This window comes from Protopterus annectens, chromosome 2.part1 (genome assembly GCF_019279795.1).
Source record: "Protopterus annectens isolate FY-2018-M chromosome 2.part1, PAN1.0, whole genome shotgun sequence".
NCBI lineage: Eukaryota > Metazoa > Chordata > Ceratodontiformes > Protopteridae > Protopterus > Protopterus annectens.
This window is the reverse complement of record NC_056729.1, coordinates 1,225,973,264-1,226,000,291: the sequence shown is the minus strand read 5'-3', so window position 1 is coordinate 1,226,000,291 and position 27,028 is coordinate 1,225,973,264. Positions and strand designations below refer to the sequence as shown.

The following is a 27,028-nucleotide window of genomic DNA, read 5'->3' as shown; positions in this document are numbered from 1 at the left end:
CTGTCTAATAGCATCCATGCTGTAGAATGAAAAACAAAAAGAGAATTACCAGTTTCTGTGTGGAAGGTGGCCAAATCTTCCATCGAGGAAGTGTGGAAAGTCCCTCGTTGAGTCTCTGAAAAGGAGGTCAAACATAGCTGGCAGATTCAGTTGTGTAAATGTGCAGGACTTGTGGAATTTGCAGAGATGCACAGTTCTACTACTGGATACTGTACAGAAGAAGGAGGCAAATGTCTGCATTGGAATGGAATGTACTAACTGAATAAAATAAAAAAGAAGCTGTAGTTGTAACAATAAGAAACCATTCAGTCTGTCAACTGCGGCTCGCCACTGAAAAATTATATACTGCCTTCTGTTGGTTTCTTGCTGTTACTTGCATTTACATGCATGCACACCACAGTTCATTTAACTATTTATTGTAATCAATTAGTCTTTGTTGTTTTGTTTTCTCTTAGAGTCATGCTATCACTTAGGAGTGCCTGTATCTTGGCTCCCCTTTGCTTCTGTTGGGTGTTTGACTTCCAGCTTGTGCTTGTATTTGGCTGATTTCCTCTTATGACTATACAGAGTCATGGTTTATTTTCCATTGGCAGACTAGCTTTTTGACTAGAATTCATTGGTTCTTTCTTTCTTGTGATCATGAATAGTTATGACTTGACCCCTATTGGTGAATAAGCTTCCTTATACAAGATGATTGTGAAAGAATATTAGTACTCTGTTCTATTTAGTATACACTGTCTTTTTAAACTGTTGCTAGCGTGATTATTAGCTTGAATAAAAATCTGCAAGAATTATATGAAATGTAAAGGGTTAATTTAGAAATAGTATAAAATGCAGGAAAATAGTAAGTGTGCTGGCAAGCACATATTGCTTAGTTAGATTTTTGGCATCCACGTAAAGGAGTATGTTATTGAGAAACACAGTCTGTAAAAAAAATAGCTGCGCAGATGGCAGCTGGAAGGACATCAACGAAGTAAAGAGATATAACATCAAGCAAGATAAAGTAGGAACATCAGATAGTGCTGGAAACACCATGTTTCAGATAACAGAGTTTCCTTGCACCACCAAACCTGAATTAAGGACAAATCATAAATTAGAAGAACAAAGAAAAAACTGTTGTACAAAGAAAGAACTGTTATACATCAGACTTTGAAAAAATATCAGACCTTTTAGTATACATGTGATGGTGTATAAACAAGCTTTGGGTATTTGCCACAGAGAGCTGACAACATATGTGTTGCATGCTTGAAGATCTGAAAAGGAAATGTGACAGCAAAGCGTATTAACTGAAACGGTTGTTTTCATATATTTATTGTACTCAGTACAATACAGTAATAAGACTAGTTGTTAAAATCAGTTTATTGTGATGACAAGGTTTAGATCCCTAGAGCGTGTGGCTCTGAGAGATTGGGATTTCTTTAAGTGTAGCATGTCCAACAGCTCTGGGTTTGACATGGCCTTGTATGTTAAGCAGAGATTGCCTCTGAGTAGACGATATGCAACAGAGTATAGCTGGAGTTTTTTAAGGCGGTCAGCGTAGGGCATCTGCTTTAGGCCTGTGATTCTTTTAGTGAGGTATTTCTGCAGCCTTTCCAGTTGTTGCAGATGTCTTGAGAGGTATATACCAAATGGGGCGTTGTATTCTATAATGGGTCTAATGAGGGATGAGTACAGTGGGACAATGACCTCCTTTTTTCTGGATAAAAACCCTTAGTGATGAGGTGTGCCACATAGAAGAATTTCCTGACTGTTGTGGCGATGTGGTTATCGAAGGTGAGACCTCTGTCCACCTGTGTCCCTAAGTCTCTTATCACACTTTCGGTGTTTAGTGTACTGCCACCTATATGGTAATTCACAGATACATGTATTTTCCCAAAGGGGATAACTATACATTTCTTGGCATTGAGCTTGAGTCCATGGCTCTGGCACCAAGCATCTGTTTCCGTAAGGCCCTTTTGTAGAGTACCCACATCATTTGGGGATTCAATAATGGCTCCCAGTTTGCAGTCATCTGCAAACTTTGTTAGCCAGAGTCCCTTAGTGTTGACCTGTACTTCAGAGAAGTAGATGCCAAACAAGAGCAGTCCAAGGACTAAACCATGAGGTACTCCACTTGTCACTTGTCTGGAGCTGGATTTGGAGTCGGCTACTTTTACAGTGTGGGTTCTATCAGTAAGCCAGTTAGCAACCCATTGGGTGACGTAGGGATTAATGCCCAGCTTAGTAAGTTGATCTATGATTCCAGAGTGGGGGATAGTGTCAAAGGCCTTGGCAAGGTCTAGATAGGTTGTGTGGACCACCTTACCCTTGTCCATGGCTCTGGTGACTGATTCGAAGAAGTCAATCAGGTTCAGGCGACAAGATCAGCCCTTCAAGAACCCAAACTGGGTGGGGTCCAGTGTTTGAAGGTTGCCAATGTCTTTGTTTATAAGTTCCATGATGATACGTTCCATGGCCTTGCAGACATGGCTTGTCAGACTGATGAGACAGTAGTTTCCGGGATCCAAGGTGGATCCCCCCTTGTGGCTTGGGATAACTGTAGCTCTGCGCCACTCAGTGGGCATGAAACCTGAGGTGAGGCTATGATTAAACACGACACTTAGGTGAGGTACCAGTTCATATTGTAGTTCATGTAGTACACAGCCACAGATGTCATCTGGTCCCATGGATGCCGTATTCTTAGCTTTGGAGAGTGCGTTTTTACCTGTGTGGCCGTTATTACTGGAATTTGGCAATCTTCTGGTATTCAGATGGGCCATTTAGGGGGGGTGACAGGGGGGTGAAGTTGGCACTGAATCGATCTGCCAGGATACTGGCAATATCCTTGGGATCAGTATATTTAATGCCATTCTGTTTTAGCTCAGAGCAGATCTGAGCATTGCCATTTAGATTCTTGACATAGTTATAGAATGCCTTGTGGTTGTCTTTGGAATCTTTGGCAATTTTATTTTCGTAACTAGCTTTGGAGAAATTTATGAGGGGATCTCAGTTTCTTACTGAGGCTGGTAAGGGAGTTTTTTGCATCCTGGGATTTTCCTCTTTTCTGCAACAGTTTCTTCCTTTTGTTGTAAAGTTTGTTTATGGCAGGGGACCACCAGATTGGCTTCTTATTCTTGGATGAGAGCATCTTGGTTCTATTTGGGATGGCACGATTCATTTATGAGTGGATGTGCTCATACAATGCCTTAGTGTAGGATTCGGCAGTTGAACTTTCAGTTCCCGTCTGCATGGGTGTCATGAAGTTTGTCACTTCTGATTTGAGTGGCATGAAGCTGGCTTTGGAGAAGTTTTTTGTGGAGGTTTCCTTACTGGGGGGGTGGAGGTGGGATGTGGATGTTAAGGGTGAATAGCTTATGGTCAGACCTGACTAAAGAGGGGGTGACCATAGGTGTGGAGCATCGATTTCCCATGTTGGTAATGACCAGGTCTAGGATATTGGAGCCCCTGGTGGTACTATGGATTAGTTGATCCAGGGCGTTGGAATTTATGAATTCCAAGAACCGTTGGGCAAAGGTGTTGGCACATGAGTAGTTTTCCCAGTTAGTGGCAGGGTAGTTAAAATCACCCAGTATTAGGGTGTTTGGTTCTATCTTAATATTTTCCAGTATGTTTAGAAAGGTGTAGTGAGAATCTTGGGGTATGGTGGGGGATCTGTAGCAAGCTACAATTTGGATTGCAGTCTTACCTAGTGTTAGTTGCACCTGGAGAATTTCAGATGCATTGTGTTGGGCAACTAGCCTAGTGGTGTGAATATCCTTGGTGAATATTGACACTCCTCCACATTTATGTCCTGGTTTGGTGTCCGAAAAGTGTGGTAAGAGTTGTAGCCTGGTATTGCAGGGGTGCTCTCTGGAGCCTTGAACCAGGTCTCAGTTACTTCACAGATATCTATTTTCTCCATTTTTAGGAGTGCTTCGAGAGAGTGCATTTGGAGGTTTAGACTTCTAACATTGAGTAGCATTACCTTCAGATTTTGCATGCTTGTACCTGTTACGGTGGTGGTTTTGTCCTTTGAACTTTGCCTAAAAAAGGCACTATAGTGATGGCAAGAGCCTTAGCCAGTAACCTGAATCCCAGGGGTGACAGGTGCAGACCATCTCTGGCAAAGCATTGTGTCCGTCGATCATGTCGTCCCAGACAGACAGATACTGGATCCCCTTTGAATGACACCAGAAGCTTAGCCAATTGTTGAATGTCCTTCTATTCTCATGTTGCAGTATTCTTACTGTGGGAGAGTACCACAGCTTAAGAAGGAGGCAGGGTGGGGGAAGAAGCAGCAGATTCCATGAATCCCTGCAGAATTGCTCTTGCAAATCCTGCTCTGGCTCTGGAAATATGGTCCGGTTTGTAATGTTTGGTGAAGTATGTACAGAGGACCAGGTGGCCGCCTCAAGGATGGCAGTTGTGTCCAGTTCTTTGAGGAAGGCCTCAGAAGAAGCTACAGCTCTTGTAGTGTGTGCCCTGACCCCATGAGGTAATTGCTTTCCATGGTAGGCACTGCAGAAGTAGACAGTTTTCCTTATCCAGCAAGAAATTGTTTGGCTACTGCCTTGCCCAGGGTCCTGGGATGGAAGGACACAAAGAGCTTATTAGACTTTCTAATGGCCTTACTTTTGTCCAACTAGAACCTTAGTTGTCTGTGGACATCAAGGGAGTGAAGTATTCTCTCACTGTCATTTTGTTTCTTTTTTAAAGGAGTTGAATTGGTAGATGCTGAGGGCCTACTTTAACGGATCTGGCCTGTGGGCGAGGTTTCAGATTCCTGGACCGTGGATGGGTGTCTGGTGGAGCCTGGTTCCCCCTCGACCTCAGCAGTAGCTGACGTAGGAATAACCTCTGTGGTCGTACCTACCAGTAGTTCAGAAGCGGCTTCCTCGAGGGTAGTCGCTGAAGGTGCTGGTTCTAGCAGACCTCCTTCAACCCCTATATCGGCGGTTGGCGGGGCATCCGACGACAGAGGAGCAGAAGTGATAGGCCTTGAAACTTTGGCCTTCTTTTTAGGAGGCTCCGTCTGGACAGCCAAATCCGGATCCATTCGTAAAGTTAGTCTTTTTAACCTCTGGTTCTCTAGGTATAAATTTACGGCTGCCAGATGACTGCGGAGAGTTTTGGGAACAAATGACTGGCAGATACTACAGGTAGTATGGTCATGTTCCTGGCCTAAATAGAACAGAGTTTGTGGGAATCTTTGTGCAAAATTTGATGTCCTCACCTACATTTCCCCTTCCTAGTGGACATCGGCAAAGAAAACAAGCAACAACCCAAGCTCAAGCAAAGATAAAAAGAAGTTATGTACTTTCAATAACATTCCATGGTTGTAGTCCATCTCACCCTTCATTCTCTACATATGAGATCGGAGCCAGTCCTCGGCTCCGACTCAGCCTGTTTACAAGCTGGAAGACTTCTGGTTGGCTCGTGGCTAGGTAGGTATCCCATGGTGCACCAGTACAATCCCCAGATCTTGTTTGCTGCTGACTAGAAGAAATAATAACAACATACAGAAAGAAGCCAATACTAAAAGGTCTCCATAAATAATGAAATTAATATTTTTCTGTCTCCACGTACTCCCAGGATGGGGGCAGGAGGGCGAGTTCGTAAGAATGAAGGGCGAGATGGACTACAAACATGGAACGTTATGGTAAGTACTTAACTTCTTTATGTTCTGTAGTCCTATCTCACCTTCATTCTTTACATATGGGACAGCGTCCCTAGCGCCTTATTCTTGGGTAACTCAAGGAAAAATACTCCTGCGTACCGTGGAACCAAAAGATGCTCAACCCCTGGAGGTTAAATCCAATTTGTAATGAGTAATAAAAGTGTGAGGGGTAGCCCAGGTAGCAGCTGCACAAATATCAAGTGGGACCCTGGCTTGAAAGGGTGCAGAGGTAGACTGAAATCTGGTAGAATGAGCCTTGATTTTAAAGGGTAAAGATTTACCCTCAGAATTGTAAACATAAGCTATACAGCTAGAAATCCAGTTAGAGAGAGTCACTTTGGAAACTGGTAAGCCCAACCTCGATTCGGAAAAGGAAATGAATAATTGATCCGATTTTCTGATGTCTTTAGTCTGGTGCAAATACAAACGTAATTATCTATGGACATCCAGTGGTGAAACCTGTACTCAGCTGCGTTGGAGTGATTTGGAAAGAAAACCAGAAGTTCTATGGACTGATTCAAAGTGGCATGGGAGCAGACATTGGGGACGAAGAAGGGATTAGTACGAAGGGACATCCTGTCTTTGTAAAAAATCAGATAAGGCGGTTTAACAGACAAAGCTTGCAATTCCGACACCCGTTTGTCAGACGTGACAGCCACCAAAAAAGTCTTCCACGACAAAAATTTCAGAGGATGAATGAGAATGCTCAAAGGGCGGAAATGTTCATTTACATAACACAAAATTTAAATCCCATGAGGCCACAGACTCTTGAACAGGTGGGCCTTAATAAAGTGGCACGTTTAAGGAAGGTTTTGCACAATTTATGAGACATCACGTTAGAATCTGGGAAACCTAGATGAAAATTTGAAATCGCTGCCAATTGAACTGTGACAGTGGCAGCCGCAGATCCTTAGTGAAAAAGTTCAGAAAGAAATTCCAAAACCATGGGAATGGAGGCGGTGTAGGGGTCAACATCCATTTTCTCTGCCCAACGAAAGAATCTTTTCCATTTACTGGAATATAGTCTCCTAGTGAAGGGTTTATGAGAAGACGTAAGGATATGAGTCACAGAAGGTGAGAAGTCGTGAAGCATGACTAGGGATGGAACTGGAGCAGACACGCTGTCAACTTGAGGGTGTGTAAGGAGGGGTGAAGTGAACCTGACATGTGAGTCAACAGGTCTGGAACTGGGTCCAGAATCAAAGGATCGTCCAGAAGAGGCCCGAGGAAGGGGAACCAAACCTGACGAGGCCAGTAAGGAGCAATGAGGATCAGTTTGCTTCCAGCCATTTTGCTTTCTGAATCACCTTGGGAATGAGAGGAAAGGGAGGAAAAGCATACAGGAGACCCATGGGCCAGTCGTGAAAAAGGGCATCTCTCTGGGTGACTCAACTGGAGGGGGGATGAGGGAAAAATAGTTGCTGCATTTTGCATTGATTGGGCTGGCAAAGAGATCGCAGCAAGGCTGTCCCCCACCTGTGGAAAATCTGTTTCCTGTTTCAGAGACCACTCGTGAGGCATCAGGATCGCCCGGCTGAGCTTGTCGGCTATCACATTGGTCATCCCTGGAATGTGCGTTGCCTCCAGGAAACGCTGGGAAGATATCGCCCATTTCCAAACTCGCATGGCCTCTCGACAGAGTGGGTAAGATCTGGTTCCGCCCCGTTTGTTGATATACCATACTGCTGACATGTTGTCTGACTGTATTGCAATAGTCCCCATAGGAAGAAGGTCGTGAAGTGCTTGCAACGCTAGGAGCACCATCCTCATCTCTAGAACGTTGATATGCAGGTGAGCCTCATGATCTTGCCATGTGCCTTGGATAGTCCTGCCCAGATAATGCCCCCCCAATCCTATCTGTGAGGCATCTGTGGTCACAGTGGCAATGGGTTGGCGAGGAACAAATGAAGTGCCTGTGGTCAGTTGCTTGGGTAATGTCCACCAAAGGAGGTCCTTCTTGCAAGATTCTGTCAGTGGAATGTAATGGGATAATGGAAGGTGCTGAAAGGACTATTGGGACGACAGAAGCCACTTAAGAATTCTCATGCGTAACCTGGCTAGTGGCACTAATAGTATGGTGGAAGCCATGGTCCCAGGGAGCTGCAGAACCATCTTGGCTTTGACCCTTCGTAAGGAGAGAAGGCGCTGAATTTGAAGAACCAGGTTCTGTGTCCTTTCAGCAGGAAGATGAGCCACCATGTTTACTGTGTCTATCTCTGCGCCTATAAAAATCACAGATTGAGAGGGCAATAAGGCAGATTTTTCCAAATTTATAGAGATTCCCAGCTAGGTGCAAAGCTGAATAGTAGCGTCCCTGCTCTGAAGGAGTAGATGCCTGGTCAGGGCGGTCAAGAGCCAGTCGTCCAAATACAGAAACACCTGGAATCCTCGATGTCTAAGGTGAGCTGTCACTACTGCCATACATTTGGTAAACACCCTGGGGGCTGTGGTGAGACCAAAGGGCAGAGCACAGAATGGGTAGTGACTGGCTCCCAGCCGGAAGTGTAGAGGACTCCTTGACGCCCTGTCCCTTTTTATGTGGTAGTAGGCATCTTGGAGATTTATTGAGCACATCCAATTGTCTTTCCCTAACAACAGGAATATAGACTGCAGTGTTACCATGCGGAACTTGTCCTTTACTGATTCATAAAATCTGCTGAGGTCCAGAATAGGTCTCCAGTCCCCAGTACGTTTTGGCACTAAAAGGAATCTGGAGTAAGTTCCGAATCCTATTTGGTCTGCTGGGACGATTTAGATGACTCTTTTTGACAGCAACTTGTTGACCTCCACAGTTGCCTGATCCCTGTGACTGGGTGGAACATCTAGGATCTTTTTGGCAATAAAGGGTGGAAGAGAAAAGTGTATGACATAACCTTTGGTAATAATTATTTGTACCCACTTGTCTTGAGTGATACTTAGCCAGGCTAAAGGATACAAAGAAATGCGACCCCCGACCGGCCCCAGAGAAGCACAGTTGGGCCCCACATCAGGAGCACTGGTAAGTCAGGCCCCGAAAGGAATCGCGACCTCCCTGGTTTTGTGGACCACCCTTGCCTCTAGGGCGATGTCTACCATTTCCTCCTCCTCCTCTGCCTCTGAAGGAGGAGTCACCCTGTGCCTCCTGGAAAAACCTCTGGGACTTCTTGAACCACATCTTACCACCCCTCTGACCCTTACGGTATGGTCCAGAGGGAACAGTAAAACGTTCTCCCACGGCAGAGTGTGTTTTTCCTTCTTGCTCGCACCGGTGAGAGTGTCCTTTACCTTGGATGCAAACAATGAGGAACCGAAGGGGGCGTTGGTAAAGGTAGACTTAAATGGTTCCGCAAAGTTACACAAATGCATCCAGGAATGATGCCTCAGGGAAATTTCTGAACCCGCTGCTCTACTCGCTCCATCGGCCGCATACGAAATAAGCCACATGGAAGAGTTAACGATAAAGTTCAAGGTGGACAACTGAACAGAAATCTTGTCAGGGACTCCCTCTGTACATGTACCTTGTAAAGAGTCTCCTAACTCTTTAAGGAGATCTCTCTGAAGCCTTGTAAAGTGAGTAAGGTAATTCAGTGATCTAAGGGTAAATGCCACTGAAGAAAAGATAAGCTTCCCATATCTGACCATCGTTCGAGACTCCTTATTCAGAAGATGAATAGAAGAAGTCTCAGCTAGCTCCTTCTTAGTGGCCTCCGCCCCCACCATGGCATCTACAGACACACCTTTAGATAAAAAGTCTTTTCCTGGAGGGGGAGAAAGGAACTTGTTCAGTCTCCCGGAGACTGGCTCCATGGCATCAGGAGTATCTCACACCTTTCGACTAACTAAATCCATCAGTTCGTCAAAGGGTGGAGACACCCAAGAGGCAGAAGGTTGAGACTCGAAAGCCTTCAGGTACACAGAATCCTCATCAGAAGGGGTGACAGTGGGCCAGCCGGACCTCTGTTTAAGGATCTCCAGAATATCTACGAAGGAGGCATCATCAGAGGACGACTTGGGGGACCCTTCCGACTCCTCGAGGTCAGTGTCAGATGTCAAAGACTCATCCTGGGAGTCGACATGCTTCCTCTTACAAGTCCTCTTCTGTGGGGGCTCCTTAGAAAGACATTCCAGGGAGGTCTCTAAAGAGTGGGGGCCACCAGCTGGTGGTCCCTGAGGCTGGGGGGTCTCTGCTGCCGCTGGAGGGAGTAGGAGCTGAGACAATAGTAGGTGCTATAGGGGGAAGAGTGCCAGTACCTCTGGTAGGAGCTGACTATCGAGACAGCACACTCCTCATCATCATCTCGAATGCCAACCTCTCTGGCTGCGAGAAGACCGAGGATGCCATTGGAACCAGAGCCATCGGCTCCGAGATAGACGAAGGGTCCGAACTCACCCTAGCCGATGCACCGAGAGGAAGACCCGGAACCGAAGTTTGGTTCCAAGCATCCCTGTCGGGGCCAACTGGAGAGCTACGGCGCCTGGACACTACGGACGGCAACGAAAATGTCGAAGCAGAACTCTGCTCCGAAACGGCCACAAGGGGAGCTAGAACCGAAGGTTCACCGGTGGTACCAAGCACTCCGGCTCCGAAAGACCAGCATGGCTCAAAGGAGGACTGAACACATTGGGTTGAACAGACTCGAGTGGCTCCGGAGCGGACTGGGTTGGAGCCAACAGCAATTTAGGCAAAGCAGACAACTTCAAATGTCTCAGCAATACCCTTTCCACATCTTCTTCCGATAAACTCCTGGAAGACCTGGATGACATAGTAGGAGATCGAGATCTTGGAGGTACAGAAGACTTCAATAACAAAGAGGCCGGTAGAGGATCCATAGACCAGCTCCGGGAAGCTGTCTCAATAGTCTCAGCTGTCGCTCCAAAATACTTGGAACTGACCCTGCAACAATACCGCTCTGTCGGCTCCGAGGTCTTTGGAGCCGATGAGACAGTTTTTGAAACTTTAAGAGGTGGCTCAGAGACACCTGTCGGTGCCAGGGAGGGCCTCTTAGAAGATTTTGACTTTCCCTTGGTAGAGTTAGAGGATGATGAGGAACTACACAAATCTTCCTCGAAGGAAGGCTTAAGAAGACCTTTTAGGATGAGCTTGTTCTTCCTTTCCTGCAAAACCCTAGGACTAAATGCATGACAAAATAAACAGGTCTCCTGTAAATGGACGGCCCCTAAACAATAAACGCAGTTACCGGGACCATCCGTGATAGACATTTTTTGAGAGCATTTAATACATTTCTTAAAGTCGGATGGCTTATGATCCTTACTCTCTTTAGACATTCTACGGTATAGGACACACGCACACAGAGAAAGGAAAGGAGGACGATGACTAGGTCCTCTAATTTAATTGGGCCTAGCCCTGCAGGAAGGAAAATACACCACGAGGACAAGGTCCTCTAAGTTAAATGGGCCTAGCCCAAGCAAGGAAGAGATAGGGTCTTCTAACTGAAACAGACCCAAAAGTTAGAGAAAGTAAGAAAATATCACACACTCAACAGGAATAGTAACGAGCGAGCATTCACAAATTTAGGCTTATGTCAAGCACAAACAGAACGTAGTTCTGTTAACAATATTAGCAATCCAACGATGCTAACCACAAGCTAATTAATTAGCTAAATAACAAGCAGAAAACCACCAAAAACTCTATCAACACACACAGAATAATAGTGCGCAAAAGGCGCCTACGCTAATCCAATCTAGAAAAACCAGTACACAGGATACCAACGAAGTAAGAAAAGGCCAAAGGCCAAAAATTGCACCAAATGGCGCACGTAAAAGCTAACAACTCTAATACCAACTACAATTAAAAATGATGCTAACTGATTACTATAAACAGTAACAGTTTTAACTATATTAAACTATTCTAAACAAAACAGCCAAGAAAATTTAGTAAAGTGGAAATAAATGCAATCACTTAGCCAGAGCCAAAGAGAAGCACAACCAAACTCATCAACGCAGCAAATGAGATGTGGAGATTGTACTGGTGCACCATGGGATACCTACCTAGCCACGAGCAAACCAGAAGTCTTCCAGCTTGTAATTAGGCTGAGTCGGAGCTGAGGATCGGCTCCGATCCTATATGTAAAGAATGAAGGTGAGATAGGACTACAGAACATTAAAGGTTTCCCAATAGGGTACTTATCTTTAAATGTCCTGAAGAAAGACAGTGGAGCGAAGTGATCGATCTGACATTAGAGTGCGGCACAGAAGTTCTGAGGTCCGTGCGTGCAGAGCTTGAGCTTTTGCATAGGAGCTGATGTTCAGGTCACCTGAGGCAGAAGATCCCCACAGTGAGAATACTACAACATGAGAATAGAAGGACATCATTCTGATGTAAAACCTCTTCCCCCATGAGGAGTTGGAAAGTACAGATGTGTACACTTACCATAAATGTAGATGTTCGAGTGTATTCACTGTTGCAGTCATCACACTTGGGTTATCCTGCCAGGGGTAGCCCTCAGTCGGCCCGAATACCAGAGGCTTAGTATTTCTGTGTCAGTTGCTGTCGCTCCAGGACTGATGTCAGGTTGTCAGTGATATAAAATCAGGCAGCTGAACCACTACATCAGTTTTTCTTGCCCCGACTGTCAGGAGCCCCGAAATAAAGAGCTAGGTTATGGTGGAAGAACACTACCAGTAGAAAGTAAATACCAAAATTTCCTGTAAGGAGAGAGGAAGAGAGAGACAAGGGGGTGGAGGGGGGGACCAGGACTGCAACAGTGAATACACTCTAACATCTACATTTATGATAAGTGTACTCAACTGTACTATGTTCTTCATGTTTCACTGTTGCAGTCATCACACTTGGGTTGATTCCCAAAACTCAAGAAAAGGGTGGAGGCAGTCAAGAAGACTTGGGGGTGGCTAGGATGCCCCACAAGACTGCGATGGCAAAGCCAGCCCTAGATTTGGAGAAGATAGGCAGGTGGTAATGCTTGGTGAAGGTACGAACAGAAGTCCATGTTGCAGCCTCCAGGATGTCCCTGGTGGGGACCCCTCTAAGAAAAGCTGCTGAGGTAGAGGTTGCCCTGGTGGAATGCGTCCTGACCCCCTTTGGGGGCGGTTTCCCATGTTGTTTCTAGCAGAAATGGATGCAGTATGCTATCCATCTGGATACTGTTTGCTTGGATATGGCCTTGCCCTCTGCCCCTGCTGCGAAGTTGACTAGCAATTGGTCAGTTTTTCTAAAAGATTTAGTCCTATCCAGATAGAATCTGAGCTGTCTGTGCACATCTAGAGAGTGCAGAATCCTTTTCCCCTTGTTTTGTGGGTTAGGAAAAAAGGTGGGCAAATGAATGGATTGGTTGAGAGCCACACTGGACACCACTTTAGGCATGAAGGATGGGTTAGTCCTGAGGTGGATCCTGTCAGCATGGAAAATGATGAAGGGCTCTAAAGCCATGAGTGCTTGTAGCTCTGAAACTCTTCTAGCTGAAGTGATGGTCAGAAGCAAGGCTGTTTTACAAGAGAGGAATTTTAATTCTGCTGAAACTGTAGGTTCAAAGGGGGGTACGGTGAGCTTTTCCAACACAAAGTTAAGGTCCCAAGCTGGGGTAGGAGCTCTTCTAGGTGGCCTTAAGTTGTTAGCCCCTCTTAGGAACTGTTTGATGACAGGGTGTGAGAACAGAGGTGGCTGTAATGAGCAGAGTTGGCAGAGGCATGAATTTTAATAGAAGAGAAGGATAGACCCATGTGTAGTAGGTCTGCTAGGTAATCCAGGATGAGAGGTATGGAGGGCTGTGCTGTTTTGGCTCCCTTAGCCTGGATCCAGGTGCAAAACCTTTTCCACTTGTCAGCATAAGATTTTCTAGTGCTGGGGCATCTGGTCTCATGTATTAATATCTACGACTTGTTTGCTTAGGCTGGCAGCTTGAGGAGAGGTCAGGTAATAAGCCAGGCTGCCAGGTTGAGGGTCTGCAATTGGGGATGCATGACTTCTCCATTCTTCTGGGTCAGGAGTGTTGGGATTTGAGGTAGGTGCCATGGTGGTAGGGGTGACAGGCTGCGCACCACGGGGTACCAGTGCTGGCGTGGCCAGTCTGGGGCAACTAGGATTGCCCTCATTTTTTCCTCCCTTATTTTGAGCAGTACCCTTGAAATGAGTGGTTATGGGGGGGAATGCATAGACTAAGAAGTTTACCCACTGGAAGGATAGAGCATCCACTTCCCAGGCCTTGCAGTGAGGTTCCCTGGTGTAGAATTTGCTAAGCTGATGATTGGAGTGGGAGGCAAAGAGGTCCACCTTCGGGGTGCCGCACTTCTGGGTTATAAGGGTGAAGGTTCTGTGGTCTAGCTGCCACTCGTGTGGCTCTAGCAGGTTTCTGCTTAAGTTGTCTGCCAGAGAGTTTAGGGAGCCTGGCAGGAATTGTGCTAGCAGCTGTAGTTGCATGGCTGAGGCCGTGTGCCAAAGGGTCATGGCGAGCCTGCAGAAAGGATAAGAGTGAGTCCCTCCCTGCTTCTTGATATACCACATCACTGTGGTGTTGTCTATTTTCATCAGTAGGGGCTCCGAGGAGAGTCGGGGTCTGAAAGCTGTCAGGGTGTGCTGGACAGCTAGCATCTTTTTCTGGTTGATGTGCAGATGTATTTGATTTGGGCTCCAATAGCGCTGAATGCACCTGCCGTACAGGTGTACACCCCAGGCAAAGTCTGATGCATCTGTGGTGAGGGTCTGGGCAGGGTTGTGAGAAGGGAAGTCCCTTGTTGTGGTTGCATGCTGCTGCCCACCACAGAAAATCTTTCCTTAGATAAGGTATTATTGGTAAGATAGTTTCCAGGTCTTGAGAGTGTTGGCACCAAAGGCTTTTTAGATACCATTGTAGTTTCATCATATGCAGTCTGGCATATGGAATGAGGAGAATGCAGGAAGCCATGAACCCTACAGCTTGCAGGATTTTCCTTGTGGACAACTGGGTTTTGGTGGCTAGTTGAGAGAAGTAGCCTATCAGATAAGGCTTCTTTTTCTGGAGTAAGGAATGCCATCTGGGATGCTGTGTCCAAGCTTGCTCCCAGGAATACAATTTTTTGTGTGGGACTAGTTTTGATTTCTTTTCGTTGATAGTATACCCCAGGGAGGTCAGTAGGTCCTTTACAAAGGTCAGGTGCTGTAACAGCTTTTCCTATCTGCCTGAATCAGGCAATCGTCTAAGTAGGGGCAAAAAGCAATGGCTGGAGCCAGACATTTTGTGAAAACTCTGGGGGCAGTGGATAAGCCAAAGCAAAGCGAAGAGAACTGAAAGTGCATAGATCCAGCCCTGAAACTTAGATAATTCCTGCAAGATTCCCCGATTGAGATGTGTAGGTAGGCCTCTTTTAGGTCTAGGGTGGCTAACCAAACATCCTTGAAAAGAATAGGAAGAAGCTGCTGGAGGGTGAGCATTTTGAATTTTGTATCACCAGGAAGGTGTTTAGAATCGACAGATAGAGGATTGGGCGTCAGGTGCCCTCTTTTCTGGGTACCAAGAAGAGTCTGGAATAGAAACCTTGGCATATCTGGTCTGCAGGAACATGCTGTATTGCCCTCATGCAGAGCAGGGAAAGGACTTGCTTTTTGGCCTCTGCCCACTAGTTTGGAGGAAGATTTGGGAAAGCTTTTGGGGTTGGCAGAGTGTGGAAATAAAATCTGTATCTCTGGGACACTATGTTGAGGACCCACCGGTCATTGGTAATAGAGGCCCAGTTGTTTGCATGAAAGGAGAGTTTTCCTCCTAGGGGCACAAGCAGGTGGGGCAGAGATAAGGGGTGGAGATGTAAAGTCATTGTGAGTTCTTACCGTAAGGGGGTGGCTTAGCACTCCCTGTTTTTGAAGAGGAGGAACTCCATTGCTTAGATCTCTGCATTCCCTGGGACGGCTGTCTGGGGGGGGGGGTCTGCTTCCCCTGGGTCTGGGCTGAGCTGGCCTAGAGGGGGCAGGAAAGGGACAATGTCTACTTAACCTCAGAGGCTGGACCTGCAAAAAGTCTTTAACTGTCTGCATAGATTTAGCTTTTTATTGCATCTTTTTTAAGACCTCTTCTGCCTTGGTGCCAAACAATTTGTCTTTGTTCAATGGCGCGTCCAATAATTTTGATTTGACATGGTCTGGCAAGGTCTATTCCTTAAGCCAAGCATGCCTTCTAAGTACAGAACCAGTGACTGCTGCCCTGCAAGATGCTTCTAGGACGTCAAAGCCACATTGCAAGGTCTGTTTAGTAACTTGGCTTGCAGAATGCATAAGCTCTTGCAATTCTTTACTTTCTGCACAAGCAGGAAAGGTAGATATTTTTTTGTTTGAGGAGTTCCAAGGTATGTTGCTGGTACTTCAGCATATGGAACTGACAATTTAGCGCTCTAATGGCACGAATTGCGGAGGTATATACTTTTTTACCCCAAAGTTCGGGAATCCCTGTCTGAGTGGGTGGGATTCTTACCTCTGGTTGCTTTAAATCCTTTAAGTCCTTGGGAGATGACCTCAGGGTCAGCAGTAGGATTTTTGAAAAGAAATTTATGAGAGTCTGGGACTCTAATACCAGTCAGGATTCCGGGGAGCAGGAGGAAGGGTGTTAGGAGTCAAACTGGATTCCATAAAGACATCATCCACAACATCCAAGACAGGAGAAATGGCTAAAAGTCTGTGCTGTGGAAAATCTAAGAATTCCCTGAGTCTCTTTTTGGACTGAGGATAGTCCTGACATTCCCACTGGAAATGCTCCCTTAACAGTATGTAGGGTTTCACCAAATGAAAAATCCTCTGGAGGAGAGGCAGAAGGAATGGATTCCTCTGCATCTGAATCCTCATAAGCAGATAAGGGATGCATACCTTCATATTCAGAAACCTCAGAGTGATCGGACTCCTGGTCAGATAAAACTGCTGGGGGCAAGTCCCTTTTTCTTTTGGAAGGGGTAGCCTGGCTGCCCCTAATACGCATGATAAGGTCTTCCGCCATTTTAAGCATTTGAGATTGACGCATGGAAGCAGGTGCCTGAGCTTGGGTCATTGGTTTTTTAGGCGTTGTTCATACCCTGGGCCTTAGAAACTCGATAGTTTTAGAAAGAACTGAAGACACAAAAGAAGTCGGTTTGAATTGAGTATCGGTAGTGAGAAGAACTTCCTCGGAAGCCGGTGCCTGCTCAGCGGCTCCGGACTCATCCAAGGTAGAGACATCCTTAGTCAAAGAAGAGTCTCGTGGCATACTGGACTCCGAGTGGGTCTCGGTAGCGGCCTGCGAATCCACAGAAGCAGGCATCAGGGGCTGCAAAACGCCTCACTGAGGACCGGAGAACTGATGACTAGCTTAACGGAAGCGTCGGCGGCAGTTTTGGACCTGTGCGGTCTGTCTCTGTCTTTATCCTTTTGATTTTTCAGCAGATCGGTAGTCGGATGGCTTACCGAAGCCATACTGGAATACGGGGACCGAGAGCAAAAATATTTAGGTACAATAAGGGCCCAACGACGTATAGTTCTGGCATTGAACAAAGCACAAAAGCGAAAGGGAGGTACGTTGTGGTCTGGTCCTAAACAGGTGACACAGTAAGAATGGAAGTCTCGGTGTGGTATTTGCTTTCCACAGGCGAGACAATTGTTAACTTTTTGTGACATTGGTTAGAACAAGAAAAAAGGATTCCCAACGAGGTACTTAACTTTAGAAGACTTCTACTTCAATTGGGAAACGAAACTCGGGTAGCGGCCGACCGGCACTCATGCGAACTGCTTCTGCTTCAGTCTCCTCAGCAAGAAAGACTAATGTAATGGAGTTGGCTGCCTGATTTTATACCATGGACAACCTGACGTCAGTCATGGAGCGACACAAACCGACGGAGAAATACTAAGCCTCTGGTATTCGGGCCGACTGAGGACTACCCCTGGCAGGATAACCCAAGTGTGATGACGCAGCAGTGAAACACAAAGAACATCAGAAATACCCTGTGGAGGCTTGAGAGCCATAAAGGCACTAAACAAGCCTTGAGTGAAGTTTTGCCATTCACTGTGAGGATCTTTTTGAACAGATGAAACAGGTTTAGTTTTTACTTCTGTTTGAGTGCGACAACAGCCTTAAAAATTTTTGGAGGCTCTGACCCCTGATGGCACTCAATAATGGTAGTCAAAATCTATTCCCCAACTAAAATTTGAGGAACACCCCTAGGCCACTAATAACCAGTACCAGCTGTGCTCCCCCTGTACATCAGAGCTGGACATCTGCAAAACCTCCATGGATGTGCAGGGCATTGGGTCCTTGCTGGCCTCCAAAGTAGTTGCGGCAGAGAAATCCAAGAAAGAAACTGGACGATCCCCCAGGCTTTTACCAGCCTCAAGAGAGACTTCCAGTAGAGGCAGTACAGCCATAGAGTCAGAGATTTTCGTGGCCTTTTTCTTCATAGACGGCTGGTCCTCAGGCCGGGAAACCTCCCCTATGATATCCTTAGCCAACAATTTAAAGGCATTGGTTCACAAGGTAAAAATCATGAGGGAAGAAAGCAAACTCTACAACATCTTAAGGACAAATGACTGTCAAATCTCACAAGAAGATGGTCATGGGAAGCACCTAACCATAACACTGCTCATGACAATCTTCTGTCTTCCGCACTGGCATTGCCCCTTTCTGGATGACATGAAACCCAACTAGAAACAAGGCAACAACAAAAAAATAAATAAATAAATAAATAAATAAATGAAATACCAATGGGGCACTTACCTGAAAGTGGCAGAAACTAGTAGACAAACGAACATTCAGACAACAATCAAAGATAGTATTCAGACTGGCGGCAAATAAGTTCTGAGAATGGTACGTTCGGATGTCACCTTTATGGCCTACTCTGTACACAGGGATCATGTGTGACATGTGGCATACCCTTTACAACCAAAAGGATTTGGTATACTGGCCAGACGTTGGGTTACTCTCGGCAGAGGACCTCTAGGGTAAAGAATAATGCAACAGTGATATGGAAGAACATCTACCAGTTATCCAAACTTAGGCAAGCTGCAAAGCTAAAGTCCTCTCACATAATACTGTCTACCTCAAACATGCTCACATCCCCCCTCCTATACTTAGCATACTTTAACTTATTGTCTTCACTACAGAAGCCAGAGCTATGAAAAAGGACAGCAGAGTTTGCTGCAGGATATTCTATGTTGCATCACTGCACTGCTCTTCAAAACATTAAACAGCTAGAGTTCTATGAGAAACTGTTTTTAATTCATTTAAATTTTGTCCACATTTCTACATTCTCTCAAGTGTCCTACTCTGTCTAATAATCTTGTGTGAAGAAACGCTGCAACAAAACTCAAACTTTGTATCACGAGACTAGTCTAAATACTTAAAATGAAAATAGTAATACAGAAAAATCATCCTGTTGGCAAACAATGCGACAGTTTTTCATATCCATAAAGATAAATCTCTGATAAGCACACTTAAATTTTCTCTAAACACAATTTGCCAAGGCAATGGAACTGCACTGTGATGCAACTTATTAGCTAAGAAATAAAGGCAGAAATGTGCTTGTCAAAGCTTTACAATGTGCTTCCATATCAACCTACCCCAATTGTTTGTGCCTTTTGGCTTTTCCCGGTCAGGGATCGCCACAGCGGAACTCCGGTCCGCTAATGACTGGTAGTGGATTTTTACGTACCGGGTTACCAGCCCTGATGCACAACCTTCAACGAAGGCATGCCCCATTCACGTATGCTTCCACACAGAATATGCTCCAGCTGAGAATCAAACGGGACGTCTTGCTACAAGGCGACAACGCTACTGCAGCACCACCACCGCACCTACCCCGATATTATTTCATTATGTTCCCTTCAGAACTAATAACTTATGTTCCTAACTTGTCACACTTTTGAAGTTATGTTACACCATATTATTAGTCATTGCAGTTTAGTCTTTACCATACTGAATTTAGTACATATAAATAAAAAGTCAAATACTTATCCTTATACCACTGTTATTTACACGCGCGCACACACAAACACAGACACACACACACACACACACACACACACACACACACACGTGTGTATTAAAATAAGTCTGTTATATTACAGCTTTATCTGCACTCCCACTGATGTGCATTCTGTATGTTTTTTATTCTTCGGAACTTTTCTCCATGAGATTACTCTGGTAATGGAAGCTCCTGGCTGCACATTCTTGGTTAATACATGTATTAAACAAATAAATGAACAAAGGCTCAAATTATGCTGAACTGTAAAACAAGATTGAGAAATGAACAGATACATATGAATTCTAACTGCAGTGGGCAGCTAAACATAACATGCAAATGCAAAAGTATAGGAAATTATTTTTTATTAGAAAAATTAAAGCATAATAATACAAGCTAACAGAGTTACTGATGACTAACTTGCCTTGTTAGCTGGTGTTATTATTTGGTTGTTAGTTGGCCAGCAATTACCCTTTTGGTTTTATTGGCTGTATACAATGGTAAAATGTTGTTTCTTGTGTCACACGAATTTGGAAATTTGGAATTAATGCTATGGACGAAAGTTTGTTTGTTAACTGCCCTATTTAACATGAAACTTTGTCCAGGTACATAGGGGATTTAACAATACTTATACAGATATTAACCCAATGGACGGATTTACTAACTCCCATTGTTAGCAACGGAGATAATGGCAACAAAGACTTAAGAAACAACAGTCCTATCACAAGGAGATGAAATGAAGGCGAATCTTCTGGCATCAGAGGGAATTCAAATACAAACACTACTCAAAAAAGCGCAGGTCAAGGCAATGCTACACAAACCCTTAATGAGGTAAATCTGTCTTATAATTCTAATAATGAGCATAATAATAGTCTGACTTTTAATGGTAACAACATGAGGAGGGTGGACTTGAAAGAATGGTTGAGTAATAAACCTACATTAATTGAGCCACGATTATTCACCAATGATGGCAGTACATTATTAGACCATACTGCAGCGTTTCAAAATCTTATTTTAAACTATCATAAACTGCAACTAAACAATAGCTGTTTGTAACACTGTGCAAATAGAGGTATAGTCTCTCAGGGACTATTACTACTTTTTTCTGCTTTTCCCAGTTAGGGGTCACCACAGCGGATCACCTATCTGCTCATGATTGGCAGTGGAGTTTTACTGTGTCAAGTTGCCAGCCCGGCACCTAACCTTCCACAGAAGGCACCCACATGCAGCACGCACACATGCCTAGGGCCAGTTTAGAGTGTCCAGTCCACCTATAGCATGTCTTTGGGATGTGGCAGGAAACCAGAGCACCCGAAGGAAACCCACATGACCACAGGGAGGACATGCAGACTCCACACAGAAGGCACCCCAGCTAAGGATCGAACCACAGAACATCTTGCTGTGAGGCGCAACGCTAACCGCTGCACCACCATGGCTGCCCAGTCTCTCAGTGACTATGAATGTGAAAATTCCCAAATGGGTACAATTTGGGTTTAAGCCTAGAACTGATAACTTATGTTTAACAGGAATGGCACTGATCTAATAAGAATAATTATTAGAGAAAACAAAACAACTGGGTCCTTAAAAGCAGAAATAAATGTGCTCAAAACATTAATAAAGTCAGATCTGCTATCTGAATACCATTCAGAAGCTTACTATAAAACCTTTGAATTTGTCAAAAGACAAATCAACATTATAAGAGAAAGGAAAACTAAAAAATTAGACTGTGACATTAAAGCTTATCAAAGAAATGCTGCATATCATATTGACATTTTGAAGAACAAGAATAATAACACTGACTGAGCCATAGCCCGCTCTCTAGGGGCAGAAACAAATGTAGAAATGGTAGCCTCTGAAATTCCAAACATGGATACTTTTGGGGCTACAGGCAACACTAACTACGACCTGGACTTCACCCACTTCCAGAAACAGACAGGCAGAGTATTCATAAAGATTATTCGCCAAAGAGCAGGAGATCTCCACAGACTGGGAAAGGGACAGCAAGAGTTATGAGGTGTTGGGGAAAGGGGAGATCCAGGAGACAGCTGGAACAGAAAATAATGAATGTGAATTTTTTTGAAAGAAATCCTTGCATTTGTAGAGAAGGCTATAAGATTTACAATTACTCTGATGAGCCAGTTACAAATACCTATTTTGAACTTTTTAAAAACAAAAGGGTTTTCTTATGTACTATCTACATGGTTCAATATAGAAGACCATTTAACAGAACTCAAAGTGTTTGTTAGGAAATTAAACTTGGCACTTGCATACTAAGGCAAAGAGCAAATCCAGGACAAGGCACTTAAGACAAAAATCTGTTATGTTCCTTAAAGCCTTCATCTGGTACAAACCTTTAAAAAGAATTGCAGATGGGACATTTATACTCTGCGAACGTTCATTAAATTCCACAAGCACAATTTAGACAAAGATGAATACGATCAGATGAACAAATTTATTATGTAACCTGATAAGGGTGGAGCAGTAGTACTGATGAACGCATTTAACTATTCTAAAAAATGCTTAACATACTCCTAGATGATGATAAATATGTTCCAGCCTCCATACATGAAGTACAGTACATGTTTCCCAGCAAAATACAGGTTTATATTTGGAAGAACTATTAAGTGCATTAATAAGCAAAGATGAGTATGACTTTCTAAGCAGAGAGAAACCTGCCATTCCTGTAATTTTTGGAATACTGAAAAATACATAAAGATGTACAAAATCCCCCTATGACACCCACAGTCTCTGTGAAATATTCCAAAACTTACCCTTTAGCCGTATACACAGACCAAAATTACAGGGTTTTGTATACAAGCAAGCTCATATATTTAGGGATTCTTGGAAATTTGTAAGAAGCATCACTACAAACATATATGCTGACAAAGCATTGTTTGTTTGTATCGATGTAGTAGACCTTTTTGGGTGCATTCCTATGGATAAAGGCATGGACAATTTTGTGGAAGCATTAAGATGCACAACCATCTCAGCGTCAGAATATGTGATACTATCAAACTTTATGGAACTTGTACTCAGTAGCAACTTTATCTATTTTGAAGGGGAACTTTACAAACAAAAGCAAGACGTTGCAATGGAGGCTGTGCATGCACATCTCTATGACAACAATCATGTAAGCATGGGAGGAGGAGTTTGTGTGAAACTAAGTACAAAGAATGTTGGTCACTGTACAAAAGGTTCTTGGATGACATTTTTATTTTATGGAAAGACAGCAGACCAAAACTGGACGAGTTCATATACTACCTCAGTTCTACTACTACTTATTTGAGGTTCACACATTCTAAACACACCACCAGCTGTAACTACCTTGACGTGACTATATACAAGGACAAACAGAAATATCAGTCAAACATACATAGGAAACCTACATTTTCAAATTCCTTTAACACTCTGGAAGTAGTCATCCCTTGTTCCAAAAAAGTCATTGGTTAATGGCCAATAACGTAAGACTCTCAAGGATGATTATAAATTATTCAGTATACACTTTAGAATGTGAAAAGTTAGTCTGCATATTTCTGGAAAGAGGCTACCCAAGAACCTTCGTTGAAGAAACATATAAGGAAGTTGTAGCAAATTGGAACCAGAAATTTGCCCCTATATTGAGCACACCTAACTCCTTGACTAAGTCACACACCAAAACAGATTTTACCAAGAGCATAGAACTTGTACAGCACCCCCTTAATAATGAAATCAGAAAGATTTTGAATAAACACTGGGCAGGTTTCACAGAAGATAAAAATGCAAGTAAAATCATTGGAGAAACTCCCCGATAGTGTACAAAAGGGGATCCAAATTGAAAAACATTTATGAAAAAACACCACTGAAGCTAAATAATAAGGGAATGACAAAGCGTGGCTTTTGCAATCAGTGCTGTTTCATACTACAAAGAAGAGAGATAAAACTATAACAACCGAATACCACCATTAAGCTACATGATTCGTGTAACTGCGTGTCTACTGGAGTGGTATATGTTGCAGTCTGTGAAACAAATGGGGCTTTCTATAAAGGAAAAACTGAAAGACCACTGAACAGACATATATGAGCATCTGGACGATATACGAACAAAAGACAAGAACAACACTTTATATAAGCATATCACTATGTTCCAGAGTATTTGTAAATTTAAATTCTTTATACAAGAAAAAGTAGTGTGGAATCCTAGAGGTGGACCATGGGAAACTATGCTATAAACAAAATAAGTTAAATGGCAACTTTGATTAAATACCCAAAATCTACCAGGACTGGATGAGAATGTTTCCATTTCAAGTCCATTAAAAAGGAAAGCCAAGGAACTGTGACAAAGATATTTCAGATTATTTTAAATTCACTTGTAATTTAAGATGCCTGGAACTTAAGAGAGTATGACACTTGTTACACTAGTAACATTAGTCTATGTATCCAAGGCAAACTAATGACTATTCTTTTAAGAACATAACTGAATAAGTGGAGACGTGCACAAGTGGTTGGATTTAAAAGCAAGGGCAGTACTACTGAATTTTGTTTTGAAGTCGTCCACGGTAAAAGAGGTGGATGAAAGCACTAAACACCTGGTTTTAAGTTAATTTAGTTCAATGTCTGTGCATACAATTTTTATAGTTCATGAAGCTTTCACATGTGAACTTCAGCCACCTAGTTAAGGATACAGTCAACGTTTTAATGTGATATCGCCTCACAGTAAGACGCTGTCCAGTTCGATTCTCAGCTAGAGCGTCTTCTGCGTGGAGACATGTGTGAATGGGCATACCTTTGTTGAAGGTTGTGCGTCAGGCCTGGCAAGCCAGTGTGTAAAAATCAACTGCCAATCAATAGTGGACCGGAGTTCCGCTGTGGCGACCCCTAACCGGGAAAAGCCGAAAGACACAAACATTAACTGAAAAAAATAAAATTACTCATGAGTGACTAACAACTGCTGGCTTGTGCTACTATTTGGTTGTTAGTTGGCCAGCAATTACCATTTTGGTTTTATTAAATGAAACCATAAGGCAGATCACTCAGTATAGGAAAGCTGAACATGTGCTCTTAGCTGTTAAAACAAAGACATCACCACTATGATTTGAAGTACAGGGTAAAGGCATTCCACTTGTTTTACACCACTGTTTCCAAGACTTCTTCAGAGGAACCAAAGACTGTATGGAAGCAGGACCATCCAAATGTATGTTTCTTGGACGAGCAAGCAAGCAGACATAAAAAGGTCTAAACTTTCTGGACTTAAATAATACACAAGCTATACAATTGGAAAATGATCTGCACGCATCTACACTGATCGGAGACAAATGGTATCATTCACTGGAAAGCTAACATCCATGTGTATAAGAAGGAAATTGTGATGCAGATTAAATAACTCACCTGTGGGAAAAATTAAATTTCTGCACATGTCTCTTTCCATCTGCTAGCCAGATCTGAACACTAGTAATAGGCTCCAGGTCATTAAGTGAGACCAAAGGTATAGACTCTCCTTCCTTTCTGTCCTCCTTTTTCCTCTCTGCTTCACTGATTATTCTCGGAGTGGCACTTTAAAAGAAAAGATGACAGAATTACAAGTACAGTTATGTGTCAAGTTAAAGTCAACAAAAACTGGCAAACTATCTCTGTCTGGCACACTTCTGACATAAGACCCTTCACTCAAGTGTATCCACAACTTACATACACATGTAAGACACGCATAGAAAGAGACAGTATGTCAGTCTAGTCTGTGCAAATATCACAGTTAATAGGTCAGTTACCTCCAATCTTCTAGTAACTTCATATGTTCAACATACATAGTGAAAGTCAAAAAATATCTTCATATCCAGCCTTAACCGTGACCCTTGCATCAGCTTATGTCTTCTTATGCCTGTCTCGTTTTCCTTCCACCAAACTACCTTCCTATTTTCCCAGCTGACAAACACTCATACCATGTCCTTTGTTACCTCTCCTTGATTCAACATAAAAAAGGTTAAGCTCATTTAACTTCTCATTTCACAACCTTAGCTCATTTCACAACCTTAGCTCCATTCACCATTCCTGTCACCATCTTTCGCTACAGTCTAATTATTATCTTATGGATAGCATATCATTATAGACCTTGGAAATGGGTACGGGCAATCTGAACTAATGAGATAAATTCGCTAGGCTTAAAATGGCCTGCAAAGGCAGTTAGCCTAGAATTCAACTATAAATATTTTGAATTTGATTTATAGTGTTTCCAAAAATGCTCAAAGTACTCCAAATGCAGAATAACCACAACTTCATAAACTGTCAATTATTTTCCATGTTACAGTCTAATCTTCTAAAACCACATCTCGGAATTTGATACTTTAGTAACAAATTTTTCAGTGTGTGCCTGATTGCTCAGATTTTACGTACACACATTATGAGGGACACCCTTCATTTTCCACCACCATTTCAACTCTTACCAATCTGTCATACAAAAAAGTGATCTACAAGTACGTGCGCATGGACATGCAAACGTACATGCACACACACACACACACACACACACACACACACACACACACACACACACACACACTGATGCTCGCACACGGATGCGCACGCACACACGCATACACACGGATGCACGGACACGTGCACACATGCATACATACACGGATGCACATGCGCACACGCATGGACGGAGAGCACGTACACGTGCACGCACAGACGTACACATGTACGTACACACTTTATACTCATACATACACAAACGTGTGTGTGTGTGTGTGTGTTTATATATATATATATATATATATATATATATATATATATATATATAACTACTATACACACACATATATACATGACAAGCACATGTTTGTATATAAATATATATAATCCCAACAAAACTAAGTTACTTCTCTTCACCCCAACAAATAGAACCAAATCACCATCATTCAGCATAACAGCTAATAATGGCACCATCATCTCCCCAGTAACCCAAACTAAACTGTTGGGTGTCATGATCGACAATAACCTTAGGTTTGATGTACACATCAATCAAACCATAAAAACTATCAATAAGAAATTTGGCAGCCTCTATAGGATCAGATCATTCCTAACCCCGCAAGCAAGAACTGCTATTGCCCGCTCCCATCTTCTATCAACCCTTCTCTATGCCTCCCCTCTCTTCTCCCACCTGAGTAAAACCGATCTCAAAAAATTGTCAACATGCTACAACTACATTGCTAGATTTGCAACTGGCACACCCTACCGGACCCACCACTGTCTGAACCTGAATCTCCTGGGCTGGCTGGAACTACACCAACTCCTCCAGCTCAACCAGCTCATAGTTGCCCATAAAATACTCCACCACCCAGACACTACTCCAGCCCTCAGAAACATAATCCGCCCTTATAGTAACAATCGGACACTCCGCTCATCCACCAAACTTCTACTACTTATGACAAAATCAAACCACGCTGCAGGTGACTCCCTCTTTGCCAACTCTGTCGGTAAATACTGGAACTCACTACCAGA

General features: G+C 43.6%; 1 protein-coding gene across 4 annotated transcripts in view; it reads right to left on the bottom strand.

Moving 5' to 3' along the window:
* The window catches only part of UBXN2A (UBX domain protein 2A), a 905,003-nt gene that overhangs the window by 288,617 nt on the left and 589,358 nt on the right, over positions 1-27,028 (bottom strand). For all 4 annotated transcript variants that reach the window (XM_044062750.1, XM_044062749.1, XM_044062752.1 and 1 more), the window contains exon 7: positions 24,920-25,084. In XM_044062750.1, the coding sequence (XP_043918685.1) occupies positions 24,920-25,084 (165 nt within the window). The remainder of the gene's footprint in view (positions 1-24,919; positions 25,085-27,028) is intronic.